We start from the raw sequence: 15869 nt of genomic DNA, 5'->3' as shown, positions 1-15869 counted from the left end.
TCTTCGATTGGGACATTTGGAAAGCTAATCCAAGCTACTACTTGTATCTCTCCAAGTTCTTCTTTTTGTTGTTGTATAGTCCGTGTTTGGTTGCTTTCTTCGCAACCGTGTTTTGTTAGTTCGTGTTTTCGTGCTTCTTTGTTTTGTTAGTCTCGTGTTTCTTCCCCTTTTTTTGAGGGTGTCTTTCGTGTATCTTTTTGGTGTTTAATATATATTGCCGTTGGAAAAAAAATGTTAATAAAGAGGGACTTTTGCTTATTCATGTTTGGATTCGTTATTATACGTTTAGAAAAAAAAAAAAAAAAAAAATTTGTCGAGAGTGAATAGAGAAGCCCCTTCGCTGCTACTTGTTCACTTGTTGAGGTTTAGATGGTCGGTGTTTTGAGAGACCTAAGAAGACCTACTGCTCATCACTATCTGGTTCTTTTTCTTTGCTATTTACATTATTTATTCATAATTTATTATAGTACTGTAGTAATTTATAGATTTCAGTTTTATCTTGCAGAGAAGGTCCTGGATTTCTTATGGTCTTAATTTGGCTTTAGCTAAAAAAGGTGTAATTGTAAATGAAAAGGTTTTTAAAAACCTAACAATTTCAGAGCTACAACAAAGAGGTGCAATTGCAACTACTAATAAAGGTAGTGTCTTTTTCATGTTCACGCTGTTAATTTTATCCCCCTTTTTTCTAATTTAATCTTAAATGAATATAAATATATTTTCTTGTTTTAATTCCTTAGATTCTTTGACTGGAACTCCTATATATATCAGAGGCAATCTTGTAAAAAAATCAAATATTTCAAAAGCACAATTTGGTAGATTTTTTAAACAGGCAGGTCTCAAGTTGCATCTTCTAATTTTAATTGATTTATATTTTTATTTATATTATATATATTCGACTTTAATTTCAGGTGACAACCCACATATCATCTGTACCAGATATTTATGTTCATGATGGTGCTATTGGTTCGTCTCCTCAAACTGATGTAAAAGTTCGGGTGATAAGTGATAGTCCAAATGGTATATGTACATTTCATCGTATCCTTTGGGAAACGAGTATGCGTGCGGTTTCACATGATCCATGCCCTCTCACTGTATATGTTGCCTCTTCCATAAGGTCTTCTTAGTGACTCATATAGTATGCATTCTTTTAAATATCTAAATCAATCTTTTAAACATGAGAGATTCAATTTTAATACAGATATTAAAAATGATTGAGCTGCAGGGTGTGTAGTTCTTCAAAACAACAAGTTTTATATTTTGTACCGACCTATATTGGATTGAGATAAAACACTTGTAGCCTGAAATTTGCAGATTTTTAATTTTAATATAATTATAAAATGTATGTATTATTTCAATAGATTTTAGATATTTTTTACTTATATGAGTATGACAGTTGCAAGCATTGAGAATTCTCTTTGGAGGTCTTTCAACCTGTTTGACCCGTTTAGCTTTTGCTTAAGTGTTTGCATATCTGTTAGAGATTCAACTCAACCCAAATGGACCCATTTATATTTAATCAGGTCAAGATTGACACATCTTTGTTTCACATAATGTTTTTTCGTTTCTCCTATGTTTCTTATTTGCTGCTTTTTTTAGTTTGTGCATCCTATATTTGTATACTCATTTCTGATATGGATAATTATTTAAATCCAGCTCGAATGCTGTTGATGCAGTGGGTCTTGGAATTGATTTAAATAATGGACTTATTGCTGTTGATACCGATCAATCGTTTATGGTTGTATCTGGTAAAGCTTTATGTGACGCAAATGGTATTACAAAGGCACTTGCTACCTTAGCTGAACCGATTATAACATCTAGGGGAGGCCTTCTTCTGCACCCTAGGTAATTAAATGGGTTGAAATTACCACCTCTACACATTCTTTACTTCTTAAATTCTGTTTGATATGTTTTTTTCTTTGCTTACGTCTGTATACTCTGAATTATAGAATATTGGTCTTTTGCAATACCATATTTCTTATGTTCGTTTCCAAAGACACCGTTAAATCATGCTCAAATCAATTGGTTACAAATCATGGAGGTACGATTATATCTCCTCACGGTGTTTCGACTTTGTTTCGAACCGCCAATCATAAAAGTCTGCTTCCATCCAATTTTCAAGTTGCAGTTGTTTTTGAATCAGCTGATAGGTAATTAGACTTTATAATCTGCAAGAATATTTTTTAATATATTCACACTTGTTTCATACAACACAAACCCTAATGACTAATGTTATCAACTTAATGAAGCAGTTCAGGTGTAATCCCTGCTATCTCAAAACTCTCCCCTGGTCAAGCAGCTTATCACTTTTTAGCAGGGTATAAAAACGGTACATTCAATCCTGCATATAATACAAGTTCATATCTTTATGATCCGTTACAGATCGCCAAATCTCTTTTCGCAAAGGTGTTAATCATTCTTTTCTCAGTTAAACGTGAATATCTTTATGATCTAAGAAATAACGAATCCATGTCAATTTTTGTTTCGTTGCCGCAGTTGGTAGATAACCAAATTCCTTCGTTTCTGGTTAATGTAAACGACGGAGTGAATCAGATATCTGGTGAGGCGAAAATTATAAACGTGTTTATGGATTAATCAGTTTCGTTATGTTTAATAAACCTTCCAACTTTTTTTCCAGGCATGGATTTTGTCAAGTTGGTTCAGTCTACCCAACAGAAGAATATTGCTCCATTTGAATGCAAAGGTATTCTTGTAACTCTGGCACCTCCTAGAACGTTCCAATGGTAGGACCGTAGGACTACATGTCTGCATGCATGGGCTACTATTTACTATGTGCGCGTGAAACATGTTTGTAGGTGGAGACCTTCAACATAAGTACAAGAACTTCTTAGCCAGCAAGTTTGAAAACTTACCTCAAGAATTTTATTTTTGAGGTTCTGAGGCAATAGTTTTGGTTACAAAATCATGCAGAGCAGATTGAGGAGTTTGTTATGGACCAGTGGGACCATGCAAGCTATAGACCAACTTTTAAGCCCAATGCATCCAGATAATGAGAAGATATATCGCCAATGAGCTGTGTGTGAGAATGGTTAAAGATAGCCAGGATGTTGTGATAAACTGGCTGAGGTGGTTGGGTGTGTTTGTTTACTTCTGAATGGTTCCATTCAGATCTGAACACTGAATCAGTCAGCATTCAGCATTCAGAGTGTTTGATTTGAGAATCTGAATGAGGCCTCATGCTGAACGAGGGAAATAAACCCTCTGAATCGTTCACCTCCCATATTGTCTCTGAACTATCCGGTGCCTACTTGTTTCCTCCAATACCCCTTTTTTATTTCTGAATTCCATTTGTTCCTCATCTCTCATCGTTGCTTCCTTCTTCCTTCTTCCAAATCGATGCCTTTACACCAGGTAAATTCTTCTCATCCTCACAATCTCTAATTTTTATTCTCTCTTTTACTATTATATACACACGCACATATCCTCCTACAACACTAAAAAATTTGATTACTTGATTTTAAAGATTTATAAAACAAAAAAAATTTAATTATGTTTCCTGCAGTTAGTTTTTTTTCCATCAATAATTGTTGCAAGCTTCTTTGTTGTTCTGGAAGTAAAATGTTGCTTTACTCTTTAGGTAATGCCAAATACAATACAATAATATATAATATAATAATAATAAATAAATAAATAACAATAATAAATATAAATATAATAATAATAATAATAATACACAATATGCTAATTGATGGGGGTGCTATAATAATAATATGCTCATGTGATATTTTTTTTACAGGTTGTAAATTGGAGGAAGATGATGTGCTTATGCTTATTTTTTTTTTTTTTTTTTTTCTAAGGTTAAAACAGTAATTTTATGTCATTAAGAGATTTGATTCAGAAATTTTATCAAACACTGAAATTTCATTCAGAATGATACTGATTCAGAGCTTTTGAACCATTCAGAACTCTAAATCATTCAGTGCTTAATCATTCAACAAATTCCTCCTCTGTTCACAGATTTTATTTTTATTTTATTTTATTTGAAAAGCACAGATTTGATTTTAGTAACTTCAGTTTTTTAATTTACTTTTTCAGGAATTGACTTGAATTATTTTCATTAGCTAGGTTTTAGATTCTGTAAAATGTAACATTGTTGGGTACTATTGATAGTTCTGAAACTTAGTGATCAACTAGTTGTCGAACCCTCGCTTCGCGCCGGGAGTTCGATTTTCAATGTATTTTATTGCGTTTAGTTTTGTAAAATTATTTCGTGGCTAATGATGATGTTGTTGAAACGCAACTCGAGTCGAACTAAAAGGTATAACCCATCAAAGATTTAAATGTTATTTTAAATTAACAATATACGTGCATCTCCGCGTTTTGGTATGGAATTGTTGACTTTTAAAAATTTAACGCAATTAAGTCGTTATTTTGTGGAGAAAAATATAAAGGAAACCAAAAAAGATAAAATAAAAAAAATTGTTATAACGGGTAGAGAAAATATAAAAGAAACCAAAAAAAATGCTACAGTACCATTGCTACAGTGATTCTGTTGCTACGGGTTACAGTGATTCTGTTGCTACAGTAAAAGATGTAAAAAGACGAAACTGCCTTTAGTACTATTCATCATTTTTGTCTAATACGTAGTGGTTAATATGATAATACAAATTTAGTATTCAGCGATTACTAACAATATTTGTCACGAGTGTGGAAGAATTAAACGAACAATTACAATCAATAATATTCAATAGCGCGGACACCTTATACAAAGAAGCATCTTCTATTATCTATATACTAAAACAAATAGGTTAACTTAGAACTTAGAGTAATTAATTCCAAGTTTGATTTCTTGTTTCTTGAGATCGTGCCTAATCCATTGATTATTTGAGCAACGTAGATGATCTTCTTTTTAAGGATAGAATCAGATATTCATTTTTAATATTTGTTACGAGTTTCAAAATAATCTCCATAACTAGTAGTTTGCTAAACATTGAATCTTGAAATTCATCGTTCAGTTTAAAAAATGTGTATATTCTGTGGATTCCAGACTACCTATCCATGAAATTTGTAAATTTCCAGTCTTCATTGCTTACAAAAATTTCAGTTGTTCAGACTAATTTGACTCATTAGATTTATAAGTTAAGTTTGATCATTAATTCATTATTTTCCCCAACATTTATTTATTTAATTATCAACGCTTAGTTTTTAATCTTGGCGGAACATTCCACCCTAAAAAACGTTTTAGGGCCCGTTTGGCTCAAAGAATGTTTTTGAAAGGAATAGAATCTCTAAAAGGAATTGAAATGTAACGGATTTAAGTTCTTGAGAATTAGATTTCGTTAAACATTTGGTCTTAAAAGAAAGTAACGGAATGGATTTGTATTTATATATATAATATATTCAATTGGCAGATTTCTGATAAAAGGAAATGACGTGGACTTCTATCAAATGACCAAAACACCCGTACACCCATATATTTATATCTGTTACTGTATCTATCATATTTATCTATCTTATTCAAAGGTCAAGCAGATTATCCCCAGATCTTATCATCTTATTCAATTATCAATAAAAAAACCACATGCGATTTTTCATGAGATTTACCTGATAAAAATTATAAACATCACAATTTACAATCAACTATAAAAGGATGAATGAAAACCAAAAAAAAAAAAAAAATTACAGAGCTCGAGAACTCCCATATCAAAGAACATAAAGCGTTACGCACTAGTAGTGGGGCGATGGTGGTTGAGATCAGTATGGTGGTGCGGTGGTAGATATCTGCGTGGTGGTTGAGATCTGTAACGGTGGTACTGGTACGGTGGTACCGATACGGTGGTTCCTTGGCGGTGACTGGTACTGGTTGAGATCTATACCCCTTTGCTCATAATTTTCATACTCAACTACAACTAAAACAACTAAAAAAAACTCATTATTTGACAATCATTGGAGGAATTGTTTTCATTTTGACTGGTTTGAAGAGTTTTGATTTTGAGTTGAGAAGTTAGGTGTGTAAAAGGATATGAGTTAGTGGATGTATTTATAAAAGAAAAAAACTAGCCGTTTTTTTGAACAAAAAATAAAAAAAGTAAAAAAACGGTCGGCTATATAGCCGTTATATTTGAATTTTAAAAAATAAATTTAATAATATTAATAATATATTAATAAAGAAATAAGAAATTAATTATAGAATACAATATTGATGTGGGGTCAATGTGGTTGGTGTGATGGACTGATGGTTGTTAGTGAATGTGGTTGGGAGAAGCTGCTGAGGTGACGCTGTTATGACACAGAGTAGTTGAAAAAGTAGTGTGATGATTGAGAGTAGTCCAAAAAAGTTACTCGGTCTTTATAATTTATTTATAACGGTAATAAAATAAATTAAAAATTACCAGCAGTAGCTTAGTTGTAAAGCTAATGCTAAAACTATAAATACCATCACAAACCCCATCCCTCTTCACAAAATAAACACGCTCCAATTCATAAACCCCCACCGACCAAACGCTCCAATATTTTCTTGAAATTGTTTCCAACGTTCAAATCCTCCATCACCGTCGCAAAATTATTCCGTTCATTCTATCCTACTATCACTTCCTAATATCTGTTTTTTCTCCTTCTTTTCCGGTGATAATCTGGTTAGCAGTGGCGGCCGGCGTTCAAGGTATTCCATCGGCGACACGGAAGTCGTACGGAGTCTTAAGAAATTGTAAGCGCTAAACCAGTTTCTTAGTGAAGTTGTTAATCGTCTGTTATCTTAAGGTTTATTAAAAAGACGATTAATTTAATTTTATGTTTAATTTTGTTTTAGGGTTTCATTTTTTGGTGTGTTTGCTATACAATGGTAAATGCTTTTTTTGGGAAATATTGCTGTTTCGGCTTAAAAAGTTTAAAAAATCGGGGTTAAAAATTAAAGAATTGTATACGTGTTTTCAAGATTTGAATCAGTGTGTGAAATTTGGCTCTACAGTTCTTGTTTTTTGGGTATATTTCATGTTCTTGGGTGCAAATAATGAATCTTGATTCATTATTTGGGCTTAGGTTTTAAAAGTAAAAGTTTGTCTTTTGGAATAAACTGAATTTGATGTTATCTATTATTATGCATTGATCCTGAATATTTGAAGTGTTGTAAGAAAAGTGGATTTTTTTATAGGTCTTCGATTTGAAGAAACTAGGTTAATAGCTGTAGTTTGGTAGTGTCTGTTTTGATTTTTAAAAAAATACTTGTTATTATCTTAAGGTTATCAAAGAAGGATCTATTTATGTTTTAGGGTTTCTTTTTGTGGTGTGTTTTGCTGTACAAGGGTGTTTTTTTGTGTTTGGAAAATAGGGTTGATTCGGTATTAAATTTGAAGGTTGGGGTTAAATTTAAAGAAACTTTATATGAGCTATCAAGATTTGGATCAATGGTTTGTAGGTCAAATAATCCAATGAGAAGGCTATGACTGCTCTTTGTATATACAAAATTTGTGGGGACATCAATGCCGTACTGATATCGTAAGGAGTCGCGTATGATTTTGGCTGCAGACTACAATAATTCTTTTATACTTTTTTTTTTACTGTCCTTTAATTCTGTTGCATATTATCTTTCTTTTTTCTTATGATTCTTTTAAATATCAGACCCTATCAGTGCATTGCCAAACAAAATGTCCGTTTCCATGAAACTATTTATGCACTGCATAACTTGGAACCTTTTAGCTTTGTGTTTCCATCAGGTTATGGCTATTGGGAATCATCAGATGCGAGGGTTGTATGAACTCTCTTGAATTCTTGATGATGATACAAAATGTAACTGATGCAAGGGAGACAAATTATGATAGGAAAAATACTAACTCAACTTCGTTGTTATTTTCGTGAGTAACGTTTTCCTGTTTTTGCTTATCACACTTCTGAAAATGTATTATCAAGATGTACTGACATTTTTTTGTTAGCTTTGTGTTTCCCACAGGTTATGTCTATTGGGAACAATCAAATGATTGAGGGCTGTATGAACCATGTAAGACCTTTATGGTGCAGATGATGATGGTCTGTGATTTCTCCTTACATATATTATATATAGGTTTCAACATCCAGTATATTTCGTATGGATGTTAAGTAATTGCTCTAACTAAATGCTAACTACATCATATGTGGTATATAATTAGGTATACGATCTTATATATGAAAGGGTAAGGGAAAGGGTAGTTACATAAGTGCACATCCATCCGATATTGTTCAGTGACAGTTACTCCGTAATTGTTTATGATGGGCCTAAAGGGCCTGGGTTGGTTTGGGATGACAAGCAACTACTTTTTTGGACGTAAGAATACGAAAAAGTTATCCTGATTACAGAAGATCAAATTACATCTACAATGAAAATTTAGGTATTGAATAAAATGATCAGAAGGTTATATGAACCCATTTTGACACATTTTGACCCGTTTGAAACCCTTTTTTTTTGCTAGAGAAAAGTCATTGACCCGTTTGATAAAACACAGCCCATGCAGGGTGGCGTTGACGAATGCGAGGTTGTTTTGATCGCTGATAGATCTTCAAAGTTTGAAAATCAAGATGCCATTACTAGTATAGCGTTGATGTTCAATGATTATAAGTAGGTATTCCCTTTCTTACTATAATATTATATACCTATATCTAAAAGACAAAGGAGAAATAAATAGTACTATTCCTTTTTCCACTTTTCCCAAACTAAACCCTCTAACTTTTATTAACATACAAATCGAACCCCCACTTTATACGCATACTTTTCCCCAAATTTCACAAACTTAAACCCCTAACTTTTATTAAAATACAAATTGAACCCCCACTTTACTAACTTTTTTTTTTTACTAATATTCAATTTTCACAAACTTAACCCCCTAACTTTTATTAAAATGCAAATCGAACTCCCACTTTATACGTATATTTTTTCCAAATTTCACAAACTTAACCCCCTAACTTTTATTAAAATACAAATCGAACCCCCACTTTACTAACTTTTTTTTTTAAATAAAACCCGAACGCTAAAAGAAGCAACTTTCACAAAAGGAACAACCCTTCAATGTTAGATGTCGAAACCAATTCTTTTTTACAAAATAGTTCAAGACTTTTTTTTTAACTTGCATTCAAAACGGAGCCCTCGGCGCGAAGCGAGGGCTCCACAACTAGTTGGTAACAAATTATAGAATGTTTATTTTTGAAAGGCACACTATAGGATTATAGGAGTACACTTTCGTTCCTATAATCTGACTGATAAGAGAACAACATATTGATGGAGAAGGGAAGATGGATAGAGTAAGCAGAGCTGCACAAGAGCAGGTCATATAGTCGAATGTTAATTCCTTTTTCATTTCATAGGAACTATTTGTTTTCTAATCTGGCAAAAAACATACCAGAGATAAAAATAGGTTGAGCTCAATAATTGATAAATTTGCCGAACGTCAAGTTCGCTCTCTTGGAGTATAGCTCGCCAGGTAACAAATTACCTCTTTGTACAATATATATATTTTCAAATTTGTTCTTTTGTTCAATGTTTGCTTATCGGTTAGATACTTTTGTTACTTGTACAAGAAGTATATACCATTAGTAAACTCAGTCTTGGCCGTCCTTAGGAATTTGCTTACTGGTTAGATGCTTTTGTTATTTGGTACACTCATTTGCTCACCAAGTTTCCGAAAGTGGACTTCGCGTCTAGAAGTCGCTCGCCATTTAGCATATGACCTCTTTTTAAAATATAATTTTTATTTTCATTGTGTTCATATTTATTCAGTGTTTTCTTCTTGGTTCAATGTTTTTGTTTTATGTACTTGAAGTACTTAGTAGTAGCAAAGAAATAGTAAAGGCAGGCTTGGCGATACATGGGAATTTGTAGGCTTTCTTCCTCTTTTTAATCCACCTCGTCATGACAGTGTTGAGACGATTAGAAGGGCTTCAGAACTTGGAGTGAGTGATAAGATGATCTCGTGTATGTTAATTCGGTAAACGTCTATCTTGTTATTCTTGCAATCTATAGGTGAAAAAAATGAACGGGTTAAATCATAACTGATTACCTATGTAGAAGTATTCATAAGTAAATGGGTCAGAATTCCCACCTCTAGATACTTACTACCTTAGGTATAACTTTGACCTGCAAAATTTTCAGGTCACCTACTGGCAATCCTCTGGAGCCTGGAAAACTACAAGGAAAAATATAATGTTCAATTTTTGTATGTCATGCTATAGGATTACAGAAGTGTACTTCCATCACTTTATTCAGACTGATAGGAGAACAACTTTGTCATATATTGATGGAGCGGGGAAGTTGCATAGTACGAGCGAAGGTGTACCAGAGGTAATTCAGATTGTTTACACTACAAAGGTTAAATCCATTTTCATTTCAAATGAACTATTAGATATTGAATCTGGCAAAAAAACAAACCCGGGTATGGAGAGGGGAAGATGCATAGAGTTAACAGAGGTGCAGGTCATATATTACAACTAGTTTTTGAATGCGGCAAAAAACATACCATAGATAAAATAAAAATTAAAAAGGATACTCTTGTTATGACAAATTTGTCGAACGTGAGCTTCGCTCTCGTGGAGTAGCTTGCCAGGTAACAAAGACCTCTTTTTAGAATATTGTTATTTCATATTTGTTCTTATACATTCAGTGGTTGCTTCTCAGTTCATGCTAATAGCAAAGGCAGTCTTGGTCATCCTTAGGAATTTGTAGGTATTCTTCCTTATTTTAATCCATCTCATCATGATGGTGTTGAGACTATTAGAAGGGCTTTAAACTTTGGAGCGGGTTTAAAGTTGATTAAAGGTATGTAAACCCAGTAAATGTCTCTTGTTTTCCTTGCCATGTAGAGGTGACAAAATGGACTGTGTTAATTCGTAACTGATTACCTAAGTTAACCAACTCATAAGGGAATGGGTCAAATTTACTATCTTTAGTTACTACCTGTAAAATCTAAAATTTTCAATCGACAAAATGACCATTGATAGGGAGACAGGAAGACACCTAGGAGTTAGTGATAATATGGTCATTTCGTTGCCATATTATCACTAATTCACCTAGGAATGCGGCAACCCAAGGATCAGCTACTTGCCGCATTCCAGTTGATGACCTCGTTGAAAAAGCAGACACATTCGCAGGTAACCGTGTTTAGTAGGGTTGTTAGATGGGCATGTTTGGGAATGTGTCATATGGTTAAGATTGATAGTTCAATGTTTATGATTGGCCCAAAGGGGGACACATTCATGCAGGTTTTTGCTAGTGGTGTTGACAAAGTCACGATGGCTACTAGAGCTTCAAGGTTTGAAAATCAAGATGACATTGATACTGCTATAATCTCGATGTTGGCCGACCTAAAGAGGTATTATCTCTACTTATTTGCTCTGTTAAAACATTTAGCAAACATGAAGATCTATTTTATTAATTCCCTTTCTTACTATAATTTTGTTGACAAGATTTATTATGTTCATCTTTTATAAGGCATGCTATAGGATTATAGTTGTGCACTTCCATCCCTTTATTCTGACTGATAGGAGAATAGCTTTGTCATATATTGATGGAGCGTAGTTAAATTATTTCGCACTATGAAGGTTAAATCCATTTTAATTTCATAATGAACTACTCCGTATTAGATATTGAATCTGGCAAAAAACAAACTCGAGTAAAAATAGCGTACACTCGGCTATTGAAATTTTTTTACCAAAAGTGAACTTCACACCCTAGAAGTCGCTCTCCAAGTAACAAAAGACCTCTTTTTAGAATATATTTTTTTTCATTTTGTGTTCCTTTTTATTCAATGTTTGCTTCTTGGGTGAAAGCTTTTGTTTTATGTACATGAAGTACCTATTAATTGCTAAGAAATAATGAAGAGAGTCTTCGCGCTACTTAGGAATTTATATGCCTTTTTCTCTCTCTTTTTAAATCACTTTGTTATGAAGGTGCTGAGACAATTAGAAGGGCTTCAGACCTTGGAGCGAGTGCTAAGACGATCTCATGTATGTAAATCCAGTAAACGTCATCTTATTTTTCTTGCGATCTGGAGGCGACAAAATGGACGAGGTAAATCATAACTGATTACCGATGTAGACATTGTTGGGTTAGTTGGTTATCTTCAGGTAAAAGCATAGGTGCGTCTTTTGGTTTAATAAGTTTAGGGTTAAAGCCAAAAATAGGCTACAAACTTACACAAATGTACCGATGTCGCCCACAAACTCATTTCCGTCCTACTGTAGCCTACAAACTTATAAAACGTGTACTCATGTTAACATTTTGTTACTTGTTACCGGTTAAACTTGTAAAACACATTACGTGTAATTTTTTTTATTTTAAAATCCAGATTCACGTTCTTCCTTTATTACTACAGTATGCATGAACCTTCATCATGCTAGCTCAAACTTGAATTCGTCAATTGATGATGTTCAACATCATATGAGTTTAGAAACGTGATCAGAAACAGAAACCGAAGCTTCATTATCAATTAGAATCAGCTAACAACATTAGATTCAACACGATTTGGATCGAGTTCATCCTTAACCGAAAACCTTAACCGATTTAGCCTCCGGACTTATTCAGAAAGATTTTGCGAAAAGTAAAATTGTAGATCTGTTACAAATCATGTCGTGGATCTCTATGCAAAATCTCAGATCCAAACTCAAAGTATCGAGCTCGAATTCATGAAGTCAAAGTTTATGAGTTTACGGTCAACGAATCAACTCGTGATTTCTGGTATGTTTCTGGATCAATTGATGATTGACGAGTGTTATTGGATGGATTTGAAACAATTTTTACCAAGGATTCGTGATCTAAAACATGCTAAATCGAAAGTTCAATCTTCATGTGAACTTGATGAAGTCGCTAACTGTTCTTCACGAATTCTGGAATATGTTAATGTTTTAATCGAAGTTGCTTCATGAATCCTATAAATCGCTACTCCAGGAACATATTTCAGTTTGTTTGAAGCTTTAATTCGAAGTTAAATTAGAGATCGATATATGTGGGATAATTTTGTTTTTGTATTCTGTATATGTATAAATTTATAATTTATATATTATATAAAGATTAATTAATAATTAAAAATATAGGTGGCATGCCAACTAAGCTCCAAATCAGCAGACATGTAATCAACCATTTGGGTTGACGGTAAAAAAAAGATTTTTGTTTACATTAGTACATTTTTTACAAGTTTGTAGGCGACAATAGGACAGAAATGAGTTTGTGGGCGACATCAGTACATTTGTGTAAGTTTGTAGCCTATTTTTAGCTTTTAACCCATAAGTTTATCGGTTAATTTTAGTCTAATTAATATTATTAGTATTTTTATACGTCGATTTATTGACAACTTGACTGTCACTTAGAGCTTAAATTGAACTTCAGGCAGGTTTAAAACCCATGGAAATTTGATTCTACCATTTTCATGGCGTCTCGAACTTTTTTTTTATTCTACTTATTGGCCCGGAGGTCCATTCGGAAGCAATCTCTCTATCCATATAATATTGAGAGGAGAGGACTTTCTCTACTCTTTGGGTGTTCCACTCTGGGTAAAGAAATGACTTGTATTTATTCTAGGATAGAGGAAAGATTGTCTATATCTTACCTCCTCATACCTCACTTATGTGGGATTGAGTTTTGTTATTATTCATAGTTTGATTCTAGTTGTTGTTGTCCGAAGTTGTCGGTGAATGTGAGAATGGGTCAAATGGTTGTACTGGTTCTTCAGGTTGAAAGTAGGAGTATTGTTTAGTGGGTTGTTTACTGTACCTACGTGGGTGGTTTAAAAGGCTATAATTGGCCATCTAATCTAATTACATGAATAAAACAAGAGGTGTGGTTAAAAATGTGGATCCTTTTGGTTTAATTGTTTTATTCATTTTTTTTTTTTTTTTTTTCATATTGATTGTTTAAGCCTTATACATATGATCACAGGTATGTTAATCATAAGGATCAGCTACTTTTTGTTGGGCAGTGTTTCATATGGTTCAGATTCACAGTTCAATGTTTATGCTGAGCCTAAAGAGGCAGGGTTGGGTTAGGATGACAAGCATCTATTTTTTGTTGACACGACCTTACTTGAACTGGATCTGATCTGATCTATAGGCTCGTACCTCTGTATTCTTGATCAAATTTTGGTTGCATACGAAACAAAAAAAAAAAAGAAAAAAAAAAAAGAAACTCTAAATAGTTAATACATTTATCGTGATTACAGAAGATGAGAAGATTAGCATTATATCTTTAATGAAAAATCTAGGTATTATAAAGATGCCACTGATATTGTATCATGGTTGGAAAATAAAGATGCCACTGATATTGCTATATTGTCGACATTGGCTGATCCTAAAGAGGTATTATATCTACTTATTTTTTATATCTACTTATTTGATCAGTAACAAACTTAGAGCAAACATCACTGATCCCCTTTCTCACTACAATTTGTGATTTCACAAATTCTTCTTCTTACTATAATTTTGATAACAAACTATATGATGTTTATTTCTGTAACCCCTTTGGGGGCTTACTCGTCTTTTTCTCACAGAATTACAGGAGTGCACTTTGATCATATACATAGCATTATATATGTATATTTTATTTGCCAAAAGCCAAGAGCAGAGTTATGCGGACTATAATGCAAAGATATGAAATGTTCGCTGAAAATAAATACAGCGGTTGTGTTTCCGCGCAAATAGATAACTGCGGTTTAACCCGCTGAGTTTCCGCGGATAGTTAAGTGACTCGCAAACCGCGGATATCTCGAATACTATAAATAGGGAGCTTGGTCTCTCATTTATGGGTTGTTGATTCTCTGCCATTTTGCCTAAGCCTTTGTAATTTTCACTTGTGATCTTGCCCAAGGGATTTTTACACCGCGTAAAGGTGAATTAAGCTAATTAACAATCAAGACCGGGTCAGGGTGGTTGATCACTTGATAGTTAAAGTGAAAGACGATCATCGGGGCCCAAAATAATCATCAAACATTCCATCCTCCATTACATTCTTATTGCACTCAATCTGTAATTAAGTAACATCGCTAATTAAGGATTGATCAATTGGTGCCATCCGTGGGACACGTTTTACAAATTAACCTGAAAATTTTTTGTTTCGTGCCGTTAAACAATTAATTCGACGGTTTAATTGCAATCGTGTTTTTGTTGTGATGATTTGCAGGTGCTTTTACAATACGCAATCAGTTGATCTGCTCGACAATTATGATGACAAATGCAAAGCAAACTGGTGGTTCTGCGAATGCTGATGCACTGCCTGGTGATTCGCAGAACGTTGTGATATTTCCATTATAAACAAATGCTAGTATAACCGCGGAAAAATCGGTTCAAGAACCGATCGCTAAAACATCTGCTGAAAACAATGCTAGTGACTCGCAGCCAGAAGTTGCTGCTGAAAAAATGATTGCGCGAAGAAATTTGCTGCAAAATCGCAGTGAAATAACCGCTGATGGGAAGCGACCAAAAGCTTTGGCTGGAAAATCTAGTCTGAAGACTGACAAAATTGTTGGTACTGCAATCGAGCAAGCTAAGCGAGATGCTAAGCGTAATTGCGGATCTCGCATACCGCGCACTTACTTATGGCCATTAAATGATTCAGGATCACAAGTTGACCGTCTAGTTATTGAGCATAATGATAGCGATAGTGATAACGCAGAAGATCGCAATCATTTGAACTCTGCGTATAAATCAATAATGGCAAAAACGCCAAGAGAAGAGAGCGAATTTTCTGATGATTCGGACAGCGTGGAAGAGTTTGTTAAAAATCCACAAATTAAGCGAAAACGACCACCAACACCTTTCCCTCGCTATGGGGAAGAGGGCGACGCATCTGACGCTGCTCGCAGAGAAAATGCCCAGAATTTTTTGGCGGATGCTTTCAGAAGCATTGCTACAAAGTCAATGCAACATAAGTTTGATCAGCCAAACTTTTTGCAAGACATGCTAAC

The 15869-nt window shown here is 33.9% G+C and overlaps 2 protein-coding genes across 5 annotated transcripts; both read left to right on the top strand.

Annotated features, from left to right (window-relative positions):
• Positions 1-275: 275 nt before the first annotated feature.
• LOC139881461 (uncharacterized) lies at positions 276-3867 on the top strand. 4 transcript variants are annotated; one of them, XR_011771726.1, is made up of 12 exons: positions 276-420; positions 506-638; positions 738-829; positions 909-1114; positions 1422-1520; positions 1654-1842; positions 1947-2147; positions 2250-2403; positions 2494-2557; positions 2636-2701; positions 2814-3369; positions 3755-3867. XR_011771726.1 is itself a non-coding variant. In XM_071865942.1 (11 exons), exons 1-11 carry the CDS (start codon positions 370-372, stop codon positions 2888-2890), a joined length of 1293 nt encoding a protein of 430 aa, XP_071722043.1. In that variant the 5' UTR covers positions 276-369; the 3' UTR covers positions 2891-3467. The 4 variants fall into 4 exon arrangements, 3 of the variants coding, with proteins under 3 accessions (XP_071722043.1, XP_071722035.1, XP_071722049.1); XM_071865942.1 differs by lacking the exon at positions 3755-3867 and having other exon boundaries at positions 1461-1520; positions 2814-3467; XM_071865934.1 differs by lacking the exon at positions 3755-3867 and having other exon boundaries at positions 2814-3467.
• A 6790-nt stretch (positions 3868-10657) lies between these two features.
• LOC139881451 (uncharacterized) lies at positions 10658-14473 on the top strand. The gene is made up of 2 exons (XM_071865927.1): positions 10658-11288; positions 14172-14473. The coding sequence occupies exons 1-2, from the start codon at positions 10993-10995 to the stop codon at positions 14308-14310; spliced, it is 435 nt and encodes a 144-aa protein (XP_071722028.1). The 5' UTR covers positions 10658-10992; the 3' UTR covers positions 14311-14473.
• The last annotated feature ends 1396 nt before the right edge of the window (positions 14474-15869 follow it).

The sequence above is a fragment of the Rutidosis leptorrhynchoides genome, chromosome 1, assembly GCF_046630445.1.
Source record: "Rutidosis leptorrhynchoides isolate AG116_Rl617_1_P2 chromosome 1, CSIRO_AGI_Rlap_v1, whole genome shotgun sequence".
Taxonomy (NCBI): domain Eukaryota; kingdom Viridiplantae; phylum Streptophyta; class Magnoliopsida; order Asterales; family Asteraceae; genus Rutidosis; species Rutidosis leptorrhynchoides.
Note: the sequence above shows the minus strand (reverse complement) of the source record. Positions and strands in the feature narration are given on the sequence as shown.

Bases quoted from the DNA above. Each gene is read 5' to 3' on its own strand.
- LOC139881461 (XM_071865934.1), top strand. From the start codon at position 370: ATGGTCGGTGTTTTGAGAGACCTAAGAAGACCTACTGCTCATCACTAT. The intron at 830-908 runs GCAGGTCTCAAG...CTTTAATTTCAG, and splicing joins TTGGTAGATTTTTTAAACAG to GTGACAACCCACATATCATC. The intron at 2,558-2,635 runs GTGAGGCGAAAA...CTTTTTTTCCAG, and splicing joins CGGAGTGAATCAGATATCTG to GCATGGATTTTGTCAAGTTG.
- LOC139881451 (XM_071865927.1), top strand. From the start codon at position 10,993: ATGCGGCAACCCAAGGATCAGCTACTTGCCGCATTCCAGTTGATGACC. The intron at 11,289-14,171 runs GTATTATCTCTA...TGAAAAATCTAG, and splicing joins ATGTTGGCCGACCTAAAGAG to GTATTATAAAGATGCCACTG.